Source organism: Actinia tenebrosa, unplaced genomic scaffold (genome assembly GCF_029948245.1).
Source record: "Actinia tenebrosa isolate PJP-AT-01 unplaced genomic scaffold, QUT_ActTen_1.0 PGA_scaffold5__44_contigs__length_20552954, whole genome shotgun sequence".
Taxonomy (NCBI): domain Eukaryota; kingdom Metazoa; phylum Cnidaria; class Anthozoa; order Actiniaria; family Actiniidae; genus Actinia; species Actinia tenebrosa.
Window position 1 is genome coordinate 16,923,437 of NW_028292582.1, and position 17,619 is coordinate 16,941,055.

Genomic DNA, 17,619 nt, shown 5'->3' on the forward strand with positions numbered 1-17,619 from the left:
TTAGTAACTTGCTTTCCCGACCTACTCTCCCGGCCTACTCTCCTGTGAATTATTTCTCACACTGTTATTTCATGATAAGATTTATATTATATCATGTTTGATGAGCTTCTTGAGTTTACATCATCGAATGCTGGGCTGGTAGTTCTCTCTGATAACCCAACAGCTTGGAAAGAACTTCCTTCAGTGAACAAGCCAATTCCAAATCGTGGGAACCAAAGAGGTCGAACGGATGCCATATATCTCTAAGGGACCGTTCATTTTTTATCGGGAGGGGGGGGGCTGGTGGTTTTTGGAGCTTTCTCAGAAAAAAATGTATAGCCCGCCTAGTTTGGTACAAATTTTTTGTATGGCCCACCCTCTCGTTCATATTTCATTGAGATGCCCCCCCCCCCCTTCCCCCTCTACCAATTCCTCAAAAATACATATATATGTTTGTGTACAATTCAGTGAGTTCTGTAATTGTAACGTTACATTGATAATCAAAGTAACAGGGAGTACTCACATTCTAAAGTATATACATTTCAAGGCTGCCATTGTAATAGGGTTAACATCTAATTGATCGATCATTGTCTCCTCAGTACTATGATATCTCCGCATACTTTTTGTCGTTAGATTCCATACTTCAGATAAATATATGGTGTTGCATTTCCTGTTGACGTCCCTATTGTCTACAACAGCTGTCTACTTTAAATTTTTACACTTTGTCCAACACACCGATGGGGATATGACAGACTTATTGGAATTATCTTATTGTTCATGTTTACATTATCTACTTTCGTTAAAGATAGTCGAAGGGTATAAGTATAAAGTTTCTTACCGGTTGTCGTAATTATGAACGTCAGACGTCGCTTAAATCAGTTCACGAGCGGTTAGAGTATCGTACCATTCTGTTGAGTCATTCTATTGTTCTCTATATACAGTTTTTGTTTCTTTGTCTTTGAGTTCTAAATCATTCTTGAGAATATCAGGTGGTCTGCAGCCTTTGGCCAGGAATGTAGGCAATACACAGGGATGACTTTATATCATCAAGCAATACAAAAAAAGGAAAATTGTTTAATTTGTTGAAATTGTTTTTAAAAGTAAAAATAATCCAATTCATTTCTATTCACTATTTTTCTGCCAGAACGTGAAACATTAGGGGATGCTTTGTCATCGTCATTGCCAATGACTGCAAGAATTAAGTCATCGACTTCGTCATTATCATCTTCATCATTATCATCTTGATCAACATCTTCATATTCGGATTCTTCTTCTTCTGCATCTGTGTCTTCATCCTCGGTATGTATCCTGCTACTGGCCGGTTCACTTTCTGTGCGTAGGTGATGGTTTTGAATAACCAACACTTTCTCGTCTTTCCTCTTCTTCAAGTGGTCGTTAAGATCATGGTGGAGCAAATATTTATTTAGCTCTGCCACTCGTAGCTTTTTAAGATCATCGACATTCTGGACTAGCTGGTCCCAATCGTAATTACAGTATTCTTTGTCTTGAGCTTTTTGTTTTGCTTCTGCCTTTTCTTGCTTTCTTTTTTCTTTTCTGTATTCTTTAATTTCTAGGTGTTGAAGGTAGTCAAACACCAATTTTGGCTTGACGATCAGTTTATCAGCGAATGTGGCAACACTGTCAGGGTCAGCTGTCACTACTTTCTTGTCTTCAAACCACTTTATCAGTTGTGTCCTTGGTTGCCAGTCATCCACATCTCTGTTCTTAATTGGGGTCTCGCTATAAGATACATAGTGGTAATCTGGAAGGGCTGACCAGTCTGGGTATGGTCTTGGACATTTGGTGATTGACGGTCCGACCCATGTTTGGCAAGTTGAACACTGCTGCAGGTCTGAACATTTAATGAACTCCCTGTAGTTATCCCCATCCTCGTAATGATTTTCAATGAACAGCTCTACTTTTCTAAAGTAGCAGTGCCCAGGTACCAATTCGGATTTCGATCCAGCTGTGTGGTATTCCATGAGATATTTTGTATTATAGAAGAACTGACATTCTGGTCTTGGAGTCACATGAGCTGACATGTATCCATGGGGTCCTGGGGATTCATCAATTCTGTCGCAAACCTCTTGGCAACAGTACCAAACATTACGCTCAACACATTCTTCTTCAAGAGCTTTGATTTCTTCTGATGTTATATTCTCCAAATCACTTTCGCTGATTTCTTGGTGTGGCTGGAATTTATTAAGAGGAAGGGAACCTCCATCTGATACTGCATCTCCTATGCAAGCATTAGTTCTTTCAGCAGGACATGGATCATTTACTGCTAGATGAATCCTCATCTGCCAGTCAAGATTGAACAGCCTAGCCAATTCTGCATCTCGGAACTTCACCTCGAAATTTGTAATCGAAACACCAGGTCCTTTGTCTGTGCGCATAAGAAATCGTGGTTTGGGGGTACTTGGAAGGTTACGTGATGCCATTTCCAACATGAATTTAATGCAAAACGAAAAGCGGGCATTGAAAAAGTAATTGCTAATGTGACTGAACACAAAGAAGCATTACAGCGGCTGCTGGACGACTGCAAACGGATTTTTAAAGGCTCTGCACAGAAGTTTACCTCAGAGAAGAGAAAGAAGAAAGAAAATAAGAGGAAAACAAAAAATAGAAGACAGCAGCGATATGATGCCAATATTAAGCGAGTATACAGTATTTGTATATCAAATCCAATAGATGCTGAACTCCCCAACTTCTTTTCTTACCCTCCATCCATCAAGGTCCCCGAACTATTCATTGCTGTCGAAAACATTGCTTCGGTGAAAGGCGGCATAGAAGCAAAGTGTGTCGCTCAAATAGTTGCAAATCACCTCACAAATGCAGCTGCTAGTAGACTGCTCACAAATTTACGAACAAAGATAGCGGATGAAGTCTTCTCTCACCTTTATCCCGAAGAGCAGGACACCAATTCAAATACTGATGCCCATATTGAAGTTGGTTTACATGACAGTGAGGACAATGTCAATGATGATACTGATGAAAATGAATACAGCGATGGTGACGATGCTGCTGGCACTGATGAAGATGGCGAGAGTGAGGAGGAAGACTTTTAATGGACTGCTGATATAGCTTTATCACTTTCGTTATTAATATATACTATAGATATTTATTTTTACACATTTATAGCACATTGTTCCTGTTTTAATTTCTATATCGACTGTAATAAAAATTTATTAAGGAAAAGTATGTTTATAAAAAGCGTAGCCCCCCCCTCTCAATGCCTCATGTTGTGCCTGGCCCCCCCTTTTTTGGCAATTTTCCTCGGGTGGCCCCCCCCCCCCCCCCCCCTCAAAACCACCAGCCCCCCCTCCCGATAAAAAATGAACGGTCCCTAAGTATCATGCAATATCCGCTGGTATTGCATTACGTTCTTTACGAAGCCAAAGAGTCTTGCAAGAGTTACTTGATCGTGCTCCGTATCCCACCAGCACGTGCTCTATGTTCGGTTGGCTGGTATTTGTATCCGAGAACAATTACTAAGGTCAGTGATCGCTTCACGCGTTTGTAGTCCTCAGGTATTCCAGTCATTTACAAGTATTACATGTCTTGTATAACTTTCCATTGCTCTATAAAATCGTGTTCAGATAATCCAGATAATATATTGCAAGTCAACGATTACAGACACCGCTACAGTAGTCTCTGAGTACTACGACCACTAACGTAATCACGACTCCTATATAGTTGATGCAATTCTTTTATCATTTTGTAGGTAAGTAAGATTTTTTCAGTTCTTCTCGTCTACCAAACGAGTCAATGACAGTCATTTGAAATGATCCCACGTGCCTTTGTTTTAGCTTTTTCATTGTAAATTTTAACTTTCGGTCACTAACAATCGTTAGGTAGTGCTGTACAGATGCAGTCTATCCAACCCCAACAATTATCACGGCCGGGCTATTAGCACCTTTATCACCTCAATCGAAAAGGCCACACCTTTTCTTAAAAGGCTTTTTGCCAGTAGAAAAAGAAGAGAATCTAAATGTAATTATTTATAGATAAAACTCTTATGGCTGCAATAATTTGAGAAAAAAATCTCCTTTGTTTCGAAAATTTCTCAATCTACCAGCTGGAGGCAATCAACTCATTTTCAAATCATTTTATTGCCTATGAAATATAAACAAATAACTGCAACTAGTTTAAAACTAGTATACCAACACTGCAATGCTGCAATATTTCCGGAAACTTACTGAGAAACCTGGTTCTCCATGAATCCGTCTACAAGCAAAACAGGAAATTTGAATAATACAAGAGTGTGTGGGTTGAATATTGATCTTTTATCGCTGACAACGCTGAGTATAAACGGTTGCTCATTTTAACAGTCTGTAATGTCGCGGAAAGAAAGTATACATATTAGCGAGATGGTTGAGTATCAGTTCAGAATCAGGTCGCAGATTCTAATTCAGTCCTCATCAATCGTCTTCCGCTTCAAACGCGCTAATTCAATTTTAACTTCTTAACCCAGCAGAAAACGGAATAGAAAGTTTAAGCACGCGGTGAGCTCCAGCTAAAGAGTTGCAGATTTTTTTTACACGTTTCAAAAAACGAGGGCATTAACGGCCATGGCAGGCGATGTGATAAATTTGGAACCGCTCTAGCTTTGCCTGCATTAGCCATCCGGTTTTTTTCTCACTGATCATGAAACCCGCGTGTGAATCCGTCCCACGGCTTGTGAGTTGAGTTTGTTTTATGTGATTCATTCGTGCTTTTCCTCCTGTAAAAACCGACATGTGAATTGGAGCGTTGTACGCGTAGAATATTTAATGTAAGTGTAAAGTGTGTGTAAGATAGTGACTGAAAGCGGGTCAAACTGAGTGAGAACGAACAAAAGAATATGAGCATATTTTCTTGGTGAGAATCATCCGGCGTAAATTAAAAAGAGATTATTATGGGCTAACAACTGTAGCTGAATCAAGCAGTTAAGCACAAAAACCGAAAAAGACAAAAATATAAAACAAATAACAGTAAAAATACTATAAGAGTAGAATTATAGGTCCGGCCACGGTCCGGCAAGGCCTAAGAAACTTTGAATGAATTGCTTCACAGATGAAGCAATTCATAAAAAATGTATTTGTGCGTTTCAGCATGTCGAGTTTCCTTTGAACGAGTGTTACTCTCTGGTGAGCATTTGTAAACATTGTTTTTGGCTCGTTTCTTGCATGCTGGGCCAAAAGTACATTTCCTTGCCAGAGAAATATTATAATACAGGGGTGGCGGAAGCTGAAAATTTGGGGGGGGGGGGGGGTGGGGGCACTGCAAAAAATCACAACGATAACTTAATAACGGTAATAAAAATCGAAACTATGCATTTATATTTCATGTGAACCAATATTTTGTGGGGGGAGGGGGGGGTACATCCCCGGTCCCTCTCCCCCACCCGGTTCCGCCGCCCCTGTAATATGGTTTCTAAAAGTTGCTTTTGTCGAAGAGATTCTTGAGATTCCGTCTCTAGGCGACGGTCTATTTGCTAACCGATCAGTTCTTGAAAACACTTGATTTAATGTGCTCTAAAACTTCATTTGAATTCAGTTTATGTTTATACAGATAATAAATTAATGATTTATTTAATTTAGTGTCAAGGTACTGTATGTGCCACCTTCAGCTTTTCCGGCCATGCCTTTACAAGTTCAAAATGTCGTTGGCTTAGCCTTCTACTACGCCTACCTTTCAATAAACAACAGTTACGTGGCCAGAAGAGAAAACAGTGAATCAGAACAGCTCTCTTCGAGCGTAAACAAAGATTTGTATGAATAAAAGAATCTTAAAACGCCTTGATACGTCCGCTCACGTGAGATGGAATCGGTCACAAGACCAGTGAAACATCATCCAAGTGAGTTAGTGGAACAATAAACATGATATTAAAAAGCAAAAGCCTTATCCGTAGTTTCTTCTAACTATCTAGAAAGACTGGCTAATAGTAAGTAAAATTACAGAAAAACGATGTAAAATTTCGCACTCGTCAATATATAAACCATATTTTTTCAACCGAGTTTCCGGTTACCGATTTTTACAAACAAGTAGTCTCTTCAACAGAAAAAATGTTCGAGGACCACCAAATTCTTGAACTATTTGATTTGTTTGCACATGTTTTAAGTAGTTATCGGTATGTTTAGATAGGTTTGTGTTGTTTATTCTGGGAATTTTTGTCCTTCGTAAAAATGGTTGCCGTTCGGCACAAAATTAATTGCTTAATTTGTTAAAAAGCATATATACTTTAGAACAATTAAAATGCCCGATTCTATTACTGGTAATCAATCTAGTAGCAATATCGTGTTGTGGTTGCTTTATCACAATTAATAAGCGATAAACTCACTCAATTTCAAGATTCTCTTACCATTAATCTACTAAGCACATTTCCTAATTGCGTTAACACGACACAAAAATCATTTTTTCAGTTCCTTCTTTCCCCACAATTATGAAATACTGGAGAATAGTTTTTGAAATTCTTCGATGTCCGAATTTTTTTGGGATCAGAAAACCGCCTCAAAAGAAAAACAAGAATTAAAACTTCCTATGCTGAAGGATCGACTGGATATCCCTTCTTGGAAACAAGAACAAACTTATTGATTACTTCCACTGAACTGCTAAAAAGGAAATTCATGTCCATTCGAGGACGGGATGTGAAGTGGTCGCTTAACTAAGACCTCTAAATCTAAATAGCAAGCTATTCGGAAAATTCTAGCGGGATTTGTAATCCATGGCAGCTTAATGTTACATGAAATTAGTATGTTTTACAGCAGGTTATGTACAGTCTAATTAATTTTTCGATCAGGCTAATGATGCTGACGATTTGAAAATATTTGCCCTTCACCCTTATTTGGGTCGGGAGAATGATTGGCATGTGTCTAGAACACTGACGTGCTTCCGGCGCTACAAGAAGACCAAAAAAATCGAATTCTTTCGGAATCATTAATAGTTTAGACAGAGTTTAGAGTTCTCATGAAGTGCCTTATTTTGTCATGTAATTATAATCGATAATTTTTCCATTGTTCTTTTCGTACAATATGTTGACGGGAAATCATACTATGAATGACGTCACTAAGACGAGTACACCGCGCCCTCCATGATACGTGGGCCATACTCTGTAATATTGTGTTGGTATGCACTCTAGGATCAGACCTTTGAATCCTATGCATGACAATGAGTTAACTAGCACGTTCTATGTACTAAATACAAAATGGTTCTCCAAGAGATCATCAGTCCGTCTTCCAAGGAGTTTGTACTAAAGACAAATACCCGAGACTTGAAATCTCTTCTGGAAAGTCGTGTCAAACAATTATTTGGCGTAGAATTTCAGATTTTGCCATCACAAGAATCCGTAGCCTCGGACTTGGCGAACTTAGAAAAATACGAATCGTTACAGTGGATTCGAGTAGTTTGTGAAGAAAAACCAGAACTTTTAGATCAAGCCAAGGTGTTTTATTCAAAACTATTTATTTAGATTGTGTTTGATGTATAATCACGTTTCTTGGCACTAAACTACGAGATTCGCGCGACCCGCAGTTGACCATATTTGTTTTTGTTTTTATAGGAATATATTATCAGTGTTTGCAGCCCCGAGGTCCGGTACCGTGTTGATTTTCCAGTTTGCGACCTTTACGAGGAAAGAGGGTCTACTAATGTTGTAGATGAGATAGAGAGAAAGACGTCGGCCTATTTGGCTGTGGATTCCGAGGGATTCCTTGAAATTTGCGGGTCGAAGATGGCTGTTGCATTGGCTTCATCGTGTTTGGATCAAATGAGATCTCTCATTCATAATGATAGCACAATTAAGAAAGACCTAAATGAAAATCACGTCCCGAAAGAAGATTTTACGAAATCAAATGAGAAAGCGAACGATCTTGAGCCAGAAGTGGTTTGGAAGAGAAGAGAAACGACGAAGCCAAAGGTTGTAAAACCTTCCAAGGCAAGCGAACCTTCCAAGGAATCTACTTCTGGTAGTCAAAGTGATGAACTTAAAGACTCTAAAATTAATATAAAATCAATTAATATTGAAGAGGAAAAAGAACCTTGTACTAAGAAAACAATGAATACAGGTATAGAAGAAGTATCAGATAGAACTTCGACAGAACATGCGGTGCGTTCACAAGATTCCATTACGGAATCCCAAACTCGTCAAACTCGCACTGATCAAGAACTTGAACCACCGAATTTGATCGATGGAGAGTCTTTAAGAGACTTTGCACGTAAGTTAAGATACTCAGAATCCGAGGTATCCTGTGCCTTATCAAAATTAGGGCCTGAAGCTGACAATAATAAACTTTTATTGGAATTAGTTAAGGCACAAAATTCTGCAAAGCAGATCGAAGAAGGATCATCGTTGGAACGACCGCTCGTATCGCCTCCTGTTGTTAGCACTGATCCAAATACCTTTAGACCTATCGTCATCGATGGAAGTAACGTGGCAATGAGGTAAGTCTATTCCTAAATCAAAAATTACTTTGCTAAATTATTTTTATGCATTAATAAAGCCATTATTTTGATACGCATGTAATTATTTGTCAGCCTCGGATACCCGCCAAAAGGCCATTAGTCTGTCGCGCTCAATAACTTAGCGCTTAATTTAGCCTTACTATAGCATTGGTAGAGACAGATAGAATAAAACAAACCAAATTAAGCGATATTCCGTCGTTTACTTTTCAGCGTATGCACTTCTTACTTAATTTAAATGCGATCTTGTAAAGTTTTTCGAGATTTACTTCAGATGATCGCAATGTTTTGATATGTACTTAAAACACGTGTTCGTCAAGTGCGAAATGCTTTATCAGCAGAATGGACAGCCAGTCGAAGAAAAATAATCCAGCCAAAAGAATAAGGTTTTCTTAACTTGCTTTTGAATCAAAACACATATGTTTTCTCGATCTAGGAAATCAAACATCAAGTTTTATTCTTTTTTTCCGTAAATGATCTTACAGCTTTAGTCTAATAATTTTACATGTAAACCTATAAGTCGTACATTCCTGAACAATTTCCGAAATTTCGAACTTTCAAAAAATCGAACTTTCCAATACCTCTTGGGAATGACATTTATTTTCGAATCCCGGCTCCTTTTAATTGGTTTATTGATCGATATTTAATATCTAAAACGAGAACGCACTAAAAATCCCCCTATGTTGGTGGGAATTACGGTTTCATCATCAGTACTCAACTATTTTGTATTCACAGTCATAAACAAGCTCAAACTCGCGAACAGATTCTGAAAAAATTCTGTTCAAATTTTTTAATTCTGCTCCTTAAATAAGTCCCTGACCTTGGAAGGTCTTCTGGTATGTCTTACTAGAATGGTATAGATTACAAAAGCATACTAACGACATGTTTTGTTTAAGACTATTGCTAGCGTCGGACAAGATATCGTTGATAAGAGTTCGGGAAATCCGCTTTGTCTAACTTACTTGAGACATATCAGTCATGACTTGTTTCTGTTCTCAAAGCCATTTGTTCCCAAACCAAAACATCCGGACTCACTATTCGATCGTATGTAAGATCATTTTGTACGGCTGTTCTAATTCTTTCCGAGTATAACTCATAGTCTAATCATACATGCCGTGATTTACCTCAATAAAAAAATAAATAAATAAAATAAAATAAAAATTGCAAGTTTAAAATTGAGTATCAAGTTTTTGAAACATCTCTCATTTTTGAACAATTACTTCAATAGTACAAAAAGAAAATCTTGCGTTTCGTAAATTGTTTTCGTTCTTGACTTTTTAGAGGTGAATGAAGTTTAGAAGGGCGACAACATGGCACAATTGTTAAGTAATGGTCTGTCGTTAATGGAGTCTTAAGGCTGTTAGGAGCCTTTGTTTTATTGCCCCAGGCAATATGGATTCATTCCTTACTCCTTCAATTCAGTGTACAAGCTGTGTAAACAAAATGTTAGAAATAAGGGACGGGAAGGCAGATAATCGGGTAAATCTTAAGTAATTTTGTTAACTGAATCTTCTTGTCAATCACTGATCTATATTAAGATTCTACATGTAAAAATAACTTCATCTGGTGAACATGTTTGGTTAGGTAACAGCAATTAGCGCTACCGCATTGCAAGTAATGATGAAGTAATTGAAAAAAAATTTGATTAAGTACCTGTACTCCAAGTGCCTAGAGAGCAAAATGTTGTATGAGATGGAAACAAATACTGCCACAAAGATCAAATGGTTTTTCTATTCTAGCGAGCAGATTGAAAGTTATCTCAAGATATTTGAGTTTGGGAAATAAGAAATATTAAAGTTAAAAGTCTGATCAATAAATTCTCTTTTTGTCAATTGGATCAAATTTTTTCCAATGCTTGACCTGATTGGTTTCAAATCACACCATTTTTTCACAGTATTTTAAAAATTTTTTCCATAGCCATGGTAGCCAGAAAGTATTTTCGTGCCGTGGAATTGGGATCGTTGTGGACTATTTCATTGGAAGAGGTCACAGGGACATCAAGGTGTTTGTCCCTTCATGGAGAAAAGAAGCATCTAAGCCAGAAAGCCCTATTATTGATCAAGAGGTCCTTACTCGTCTTGAAGAGGACAACATCTTAGTATGGACACCCTCAAGATGTGTCAATGGTCGACGTGTGATTTGTTATGACGATAGGTTCATTATCAGGCTTGCACATCAAACAGATGGCATTATTGTTTCCAACGACAACTTCCGTGACCTTCAGAATGAAAGCTCTGAGTGGAGAAAAGTCATTGACCAAAGACTCTTGATGTATTCCTTTTCAGATGACAGATTTATGCCTCCTGACGACCCTTCAGGGCGCTATGGACCTAGCTTGAGTGAGTTTCTTCTGAAAGGATGTGGCAAGCCATGTCCTTATGGCCGACGATGTACCTATGGTAATAGATGTAAATATCTGCATCCTGAGAGAAACTCTAAGACAGAAGCAGAAATGATGATGTTGGCCAACCGGTTATCGGAGAAGGTGCATTTGACTCCCCCTGTCATCCCATATGGGGAAACCAAGCCAAGGTCTGGTTCTTATAGGGAGTCTTGCACCCAGAGGCAAGGAAGGCCCTTGCCACCTCTTCCAGACATGCCTGCCTACTTATTAACAAAACCTTTACCACCAACTCCCACAGAAATTCCTCCACCACGCCATGCAAAGCCTCTCCCCATTCCACAAATTGATATGTACAATAATATGGCTCGTCTCTTTCCTCCAACACTTCGCACCAATCACTCCATTCCAAGTCAAAGACCTTTTTCAGATCCACTACCACAGTCACAACCATACAGTGAAGTAAGTGGCATGCCTGAACATTATAATAGACCTTTAGCTCGCAGGGGAAGCCTACCTCCTGTAATGCCTGACAGCTTTGAAGGGTATCCTTCATTGCCAAGGGGTAATGGTCATTACAATCCACAACAAATGTATCCAAGTCATCGAAACATGGCACCTCCTCCTGACATCCCACACGGAATGGTAGTGCCAGAAGAAGTATATGGAGCATGTGCTGGATATCAACCCTCGTATCAACCAGTGCAACCTGGTTTTGCACATCCTTGGGCAATGACACAGTTTCAGCAACCTCATGGACAATATCCTCAATACCAATACAACACAAACCCACACTTTCATCCACGCTACCCTAACAACTTTAACAGTGGTCAAGGAAGTGGCTATTACAGGACAAGATCTTGTCCAACAGATACAGAGGTAACAGATGGTCCAAGCGAAAGAAGTGAAGCAGCACTAGAAGAGGACAGGGTGAGAGTATATGAGAACCTACTGGAGGTATTCCCTGATGATGCTGCTAAGATTCTTAAGATAATGGATGATAATCCAAAGGAATCAAATGTAGAAAAGCTGACTCAACTATTGCTTGGAGAAGGAGAAGAACAAGAGGCATAGGGTAAGAATGATGATAAATAATTTAACATGTACACTGCAATGCAAAACACTAATGTACCAAGGGCTCACAGTCAGCATCTCAGGTGATTTCCCACTCACAGTGCCGATTCTTAATCTGGGGGAATTACTTGAAGTGCATTACTTGATATTCTAGTAAGCAACATAAATGTCTTAAAATATTTCCTTAAATCTATACTCAGTATTGATTTTGTTTAATTGCAGTTTTCAAAAGACAACTGATGATCTATACAAGGCATGCAAGAGGTAATATATAGATTACCATTACCAAAAGATAGCTACTGTAATAGTCATGCATGAAGCTTGTCTGCCATCAAAGTAATTATACACATTGGCAAGCCAGTTAAGGTGCCAACGGTGATAATGTAATCAAACAAAACCAGGTACAGTAATACCTTTTAGGTAGTGAATCCAGGTTATAATCAGGGATGAATCAAAACTCAAATCAAATTTAGAAGAACCCTTTCTTTCGTCTTTGATATTTCTAACCTGGGGGCTTGTAGTTATCATTTAGAGGAGTTCAATTGCAGTTCAGATTGTTCAGATGAACCAATGATGCAATCCCCTAGATTTGCCTCTGACTATATGTCCAACTGAGCAAAAACAATTATTCTAAGGAAACAAACAAATTAACTAAGCCATAAAAATATGGCTTTATGACAGTATGTGGTAAACATATATTTTACTTTGTATCATCTTAGTTACAAAATTTATCAGAGGTGGTTTGAGGTAAATACCATAATGTACATTTTAAATTTTGCAGTGTGTGCAGCATTTCATAGGTGTGATTCTTGTTAGCTTCTAGACAAAGGGAACAAAGGTCAACACAAATTCATATCAATACAGTTGCTATGCCAACATCTTTACAGTTGTCATGACAACCACCCATTCAATAATTATGTCACAATTTTTTTAAGCATAGGAGCTTTTTTCTGAAGCAAGGTATTCTGCTTGAATTCTGTCAAGGGTAAAATTATAGCAATTTGGATCCCATGTGTCCGTTAAATCAAAATATTGTTCCTCCAATTAGGAAGTTTAGTTGAACTGCCAGCAGTTTATGAGTTACGGTATTAACAAGCGTGGGATTATGGTAGTGCCATTAAAAAAAAAAAACAGTTGGTAACAGTATTTTTGTGTTCCCTGCATTCTGCTAATAAAGCGCTTGTTTTGTTCTTTTTATGTTTATAGTTTTTGTAGCTGAAAATAGCACAGTGCAGCAATAATCTTTTTATAATCTAGCAACGACTTTTTTGACTTTATTTGAGATAAACTGAATTTTCTCCAGCAATCTCTGTTTTTCAGGTTTTCCTCTGTTTTTGATTAATCATGTCGAGCATTGTAGTTGACAGCTTTAAAAGGAAAGTCAACCTGAAACTTACAGGAATATGTGTCGTCAGTGTTATAAAGAATACTAGCAACACACTGCAGAGTATCATTTAGCTGCATGATAATTGATAGTTAGAAAGAGAATGTTGCAAGGTTCATAGTGTTTCTGGTGACCACCTTGTGCTTGGAATTCCTTTGAAACATTCAATGGCATTTTTTTTAAATGTAACCCTATTAACAAGTATATTAAATATCAACATGGGTTTTGTAGAAGTGCATTTAGGAATTTCTAAAACTTGGTTAAAATTATAACTGAATTAACTTTTTATATCTGAAATTAATAGTCACAAATTAGGCACCCAGTTAAAATAACTTTTAATTTTTATATAATGGTATGTTTTAAAGGTTTCATAAGGTTTTTTTTACTTAGTTTATAATAATATTGACCATGGTAATATCAAACTGCTTATAACATTCCTCTAAAAGTCTTGACAATGGTCAGCAACATTTATATGCATTTTAAACTGTTTTGTATCATAGCTTTGGTACTTTAAATTCCCAGGTATTCAACAAATAATATTGCATGTTTTAATTTAGAACATTTATATAATATCACTTTTCCATTGTAAGGATCATACTCCATTGTAAATATCTAAACCTGTTTTTTGCATTTAGCAAAATGTTATCATTAAATATATCTTTTTTGATATGTTTACTAAGGCTGAAAATATGCAAGTTTTAGAGTTACAGTAAAGGTTGAGACAGCAAGTTGTTTATATTCATGAAGAGTACTCATTAACATATCTTAATGCCCACATTTTTTGGACTGAAAATAAAGGTTTATTTTGATCATGACTCCTTTGAAAAGAAACTGCTAGTTTTTGAAACATTCTCTAAGTGCTTTTGTGATTTTGAAATGACTTGCTGCCAAGCAACCTTACCTTTAATGGTAACATGCAACCACTCCTAATACTGACTTTGGTTACTAGATTCTCTTTTCTCAAAACATGTTTGATTAGAGAATAAAATAGCTGAAGGTACTGTAATATAATAGGGTAGGGATGCTTGTTGGAAATTTTGAAAATGGCTCTCTAAGTAGGTAGAGATCAGATGATGAACCAAAAATGAATATCTTGAATTACAACTGTCATTACAGCTGTCATTATCTAACCTTGGGTCCTGAGAAACCAAATCCTAGAATTTTAAAAGGTACGAGGTTTCAGTACGACAAGCATCCCCATCCTTTTCCAATTCGAGTACCCCCCTGGGCACATTTAAAAGTAACACAAAAGAAAGACCAGGACCAAATCTTTTGTTATCGTCAACCAAGATGGTAGCTATGACTTCACATCCACTACAAAGATGACTGTGATTAAAATAAAAGTAGCTATTTTTAGCTAATGAAGTTAATGATGCAACATCTCTGTAAATTAAGGACAATGTCTCTTGTGTAGGAATGTTTTGCTATGGTAACTTAATTTTGCATAATGTCAGCCTTAGTGCTCTTTATAAGAGCAGACTTTGCATGGTATAAATGTCTGTAAGATAATCTTCCAATTATACCAATTGTTATTGGACATACATATGGATATATTAATTTACTAATTATTAATTTTGTTACCAGTATATAAATATTGGTCAGAATAGTGTTTTCTAGCATTTAGCCATTCTGAGTGGAGGGAAAAACTGGGTGGAGTAGCATTGCAATGCATCATGGGACTGTCTGAGGGGATATATTTCTAACATGGCATCTATTCGTCCAGTACCATGATGCACTGTAATGACAACTTGACCCCGATTTCTGCTCTTGGAATGGCTAGTAGTAGTTACATTCTGCATGGGACGGGTGAGGGGAATATTCTCCCACCTGAAATTAATACTTGGTTACTTAAATAACACCTATTTTCATAACCAATTTTATTTGTTTTGCCATGTTTCTTCTTTGTTAAACTTGAACCAGGTTCTTGGAAATTGATTTTTGTTTTAGAAACAGTTGCTGGTGAACAAAAAAGTAATACTCAAGAGAAATAATGTGGAGGAAAATAGACCTATATATTTGACTAGTAGCCAGTGAGAACAAGCTAATATTTTGTGCATCGTTTGGTTGAATACTCATGAAAATAGATGTTATTACACATTGCTACTTTTTGTTTTGTAGTTTGCTGATTTATTTCCTTTGCTTTTCATTTTCATAATCAACATTTATACATTGATATATTTGTAAACTTTTTGATGACAATAAAAATTATTTGTTAACAACTTTGTACCAGTCGTTAATGATCAGTATATATCTTAACAGAAATTAACATTACATGTATGAATGGTGATAGTAAATGGCACCTGTTAAATCATCATCTCTAATTTTAAAGTCTCAATTATGTATGGTTAGTCTGAACCGAAGGCGAATTCCCCTAAAATAAAGCCCTGGAGGAGGAAGGAAGGGGAAGGTTAAGAAAGTTTCTGCTGGTGTCTCATACAGCATAGTCTGAATAATGACACCATCTTTAAAACTCTTCAATAAACAACTTTTAAATTGATTTTTACATGTAATGGCCCATGAAAAAAAAGTTGTATAATTAAGTGGGGGACTCCCATACAGATAGGATGGTCACACCTTGAGTCTTTTGCATTCAGACAATGTTAAATGTAAAATTATGGGTTAAACACATAGACTTTTTCTGCACATGAGGTTTTGGCTACTATAACTAGTGAAAATGACAACTTAAGGTACTCGAGTCTTGTCCAGGCAAGCAGGTGGATTTTTAAAGCTATAAGGTACCAACTCTAAAACAATTTACTCATTTATCTTTGAGTGCTATAAATAGCAGAAGTCAGATAAACCAAAAATAAATATCCTGACTATGAATTACAACTCACTTCAGCTTTCAATATATATTCTTGATTATCTTATTACCTGACTAAGAGCTACCAGCTTACTCTCTGAAGGCCCTTTTAGATTTGCGACACTTATAGAAGAGGTACCAAATTCCAGATCTGGAACCCTAAAAGGTATTTTCATTCGGAGTACCCCCTGGAATTTATAGTGGCTATAAAACAGTCCAAGTAAAACTATGAAAACAATGGAATTGGTATCTTTGGATTTTGCTTACTATTTTTCTCACAGTAAAATTACTCCTACTAGTCTTAGTATACCAGATACCTCAGGCTGGACAGTGAATGGAGTCATGCAGAAATAATAAAAGTGACGGGATAGATTTAGCCTCTGGAACCTATACATCACTCGCCATAAGGGGCTCTTCTGTAAGGTTTGCTCCACATGTACATGCACTACTAAAAACTGGACAACCCCAGAAAACCCCGTGTGGTAAGGAAGAGAACATCAACCAAACTCAATTCACATGTGTGGCTCAGCTGGGAATCCAGGCATGAACTACACAAAGATGAGAGACCCATGTAAAGATAATCTGGTGCATCTACATGTATTATGGAATAATCAAGTAGACCTACATTTCAAGGGCAGATCCGGGGGGGGGCAAAGGGGGGCTGAAGCCCCCATTCAGCAAAAAAAAGGGATGCTTTTTTATATTGTTTTCCTGTGTTGACGGAAGAAGCTCAATTAGCCCCCCTAAACTCAATTACCCCCCCCCCCCCTAAAATTTTGGCTGGATCCGCCCTTGCATTTCCGCCTAACTCCATCGCAGACCCCATTTTAATCTTTCTTAGAGAATAAGTTCTTTGTCAGAGTTGTATCCATATTCATGTGTCTTCTCGTGCACAATCATTAAACAAAGGAATGGTCCGGGTTTTAATTCCTTCGAGAGAAAGGTACTGAACTAAATCAGGATCTTTAAATATTTTGGATTCCAAAGTAAATCATAGATTTCCTGACCGATGTTCATTTATTGAAGAAAACAGATTTCTAAAACCTTTGAGCATTAATCTGACGGAAGTAAATACCTATGATAAGTTGGCTGCAGGATGTTGTTCAAATGACCACCCAAAGAGTAATTAAAACTTGATTGGGTAAATAGGAAGGAAACAACAAAATGAGTAATAATACATTTCTAGAAATTCTGCATACTCAGACACTTCAACCAAACATTGATAAAATTTGTTATTAAAACAGGCCACCCAGGAAAGGAGGGAGGTACTCTGGTTGAATAAGGGCAGGGATGCTTGTCAAAACTTTAAGGGTTCCAAATCTGCTATTTGTTACCTCTTAGGGTGTTTGTAAGGTAATACGATACCTGAGATTATTGCAGTTGTAATTCAGGATATTTGTTTGCAGTTCTCCTAACAATAGGTAATAGAAAATTGGTACCTTTTGGGAATAAAGATCATTAGAAGTCGCAATGCCTACCTGGTCAGGTAGCTTTTATGGCTCATTTTCAAAATTTCTGACAAGTATCACTGCTCTTATATATAATTAGGAGTACCCCCTCCCCCTGGATGCCATACATTTTAGAGTGTGAGTAGAGAGA

The 17,619-nt window shown here is 37.4% G+C and overlaps 1 protein-coding gene across 2 annotated transcripts; it reads left to right on the forward strand.

The window, feature by feature from the left end:
• The first annotated feature begins 3,681 nt into the window (after window positions 1–3,681).
• LOC116286294 (uncharacterized) lies at window positions 3,682–15,436 on the forward strand. Of its 2 annotated transcripts, none has more exons than XM_031692756.2 (4): window positions 3,682–3,703; window positions 7,520–8,400; window positions 10,336–11,834; window positions 12,056–15,436. In XM_031692756.2, the coding sequence occupies exons 2-3, from the start codon at window positions 7,691–7,693 to the stop codon at window positions 11,831–11,833; spliced, it is 2,208 nt and encodes a 735-aa protein (XP_031548616.2). In that variant the 5' UTR covers window positions 3,682–3,703; window positions 7,520–7,690; the 3' UTR covers window position 11,834; window positions 12,056–15,436. The 2 variants fall into 2 exon arrangements, with proteins under 2 accessions (XP_031548616.2, XP_031548615.2); XM_031692755.2 differs by lacking the exon at window positions 3,682–3,703 and adding an exon at window positions 7,072–7,402.
• Window positions 15,437–17,619: the final 2,183 nt, after the last annotated feature.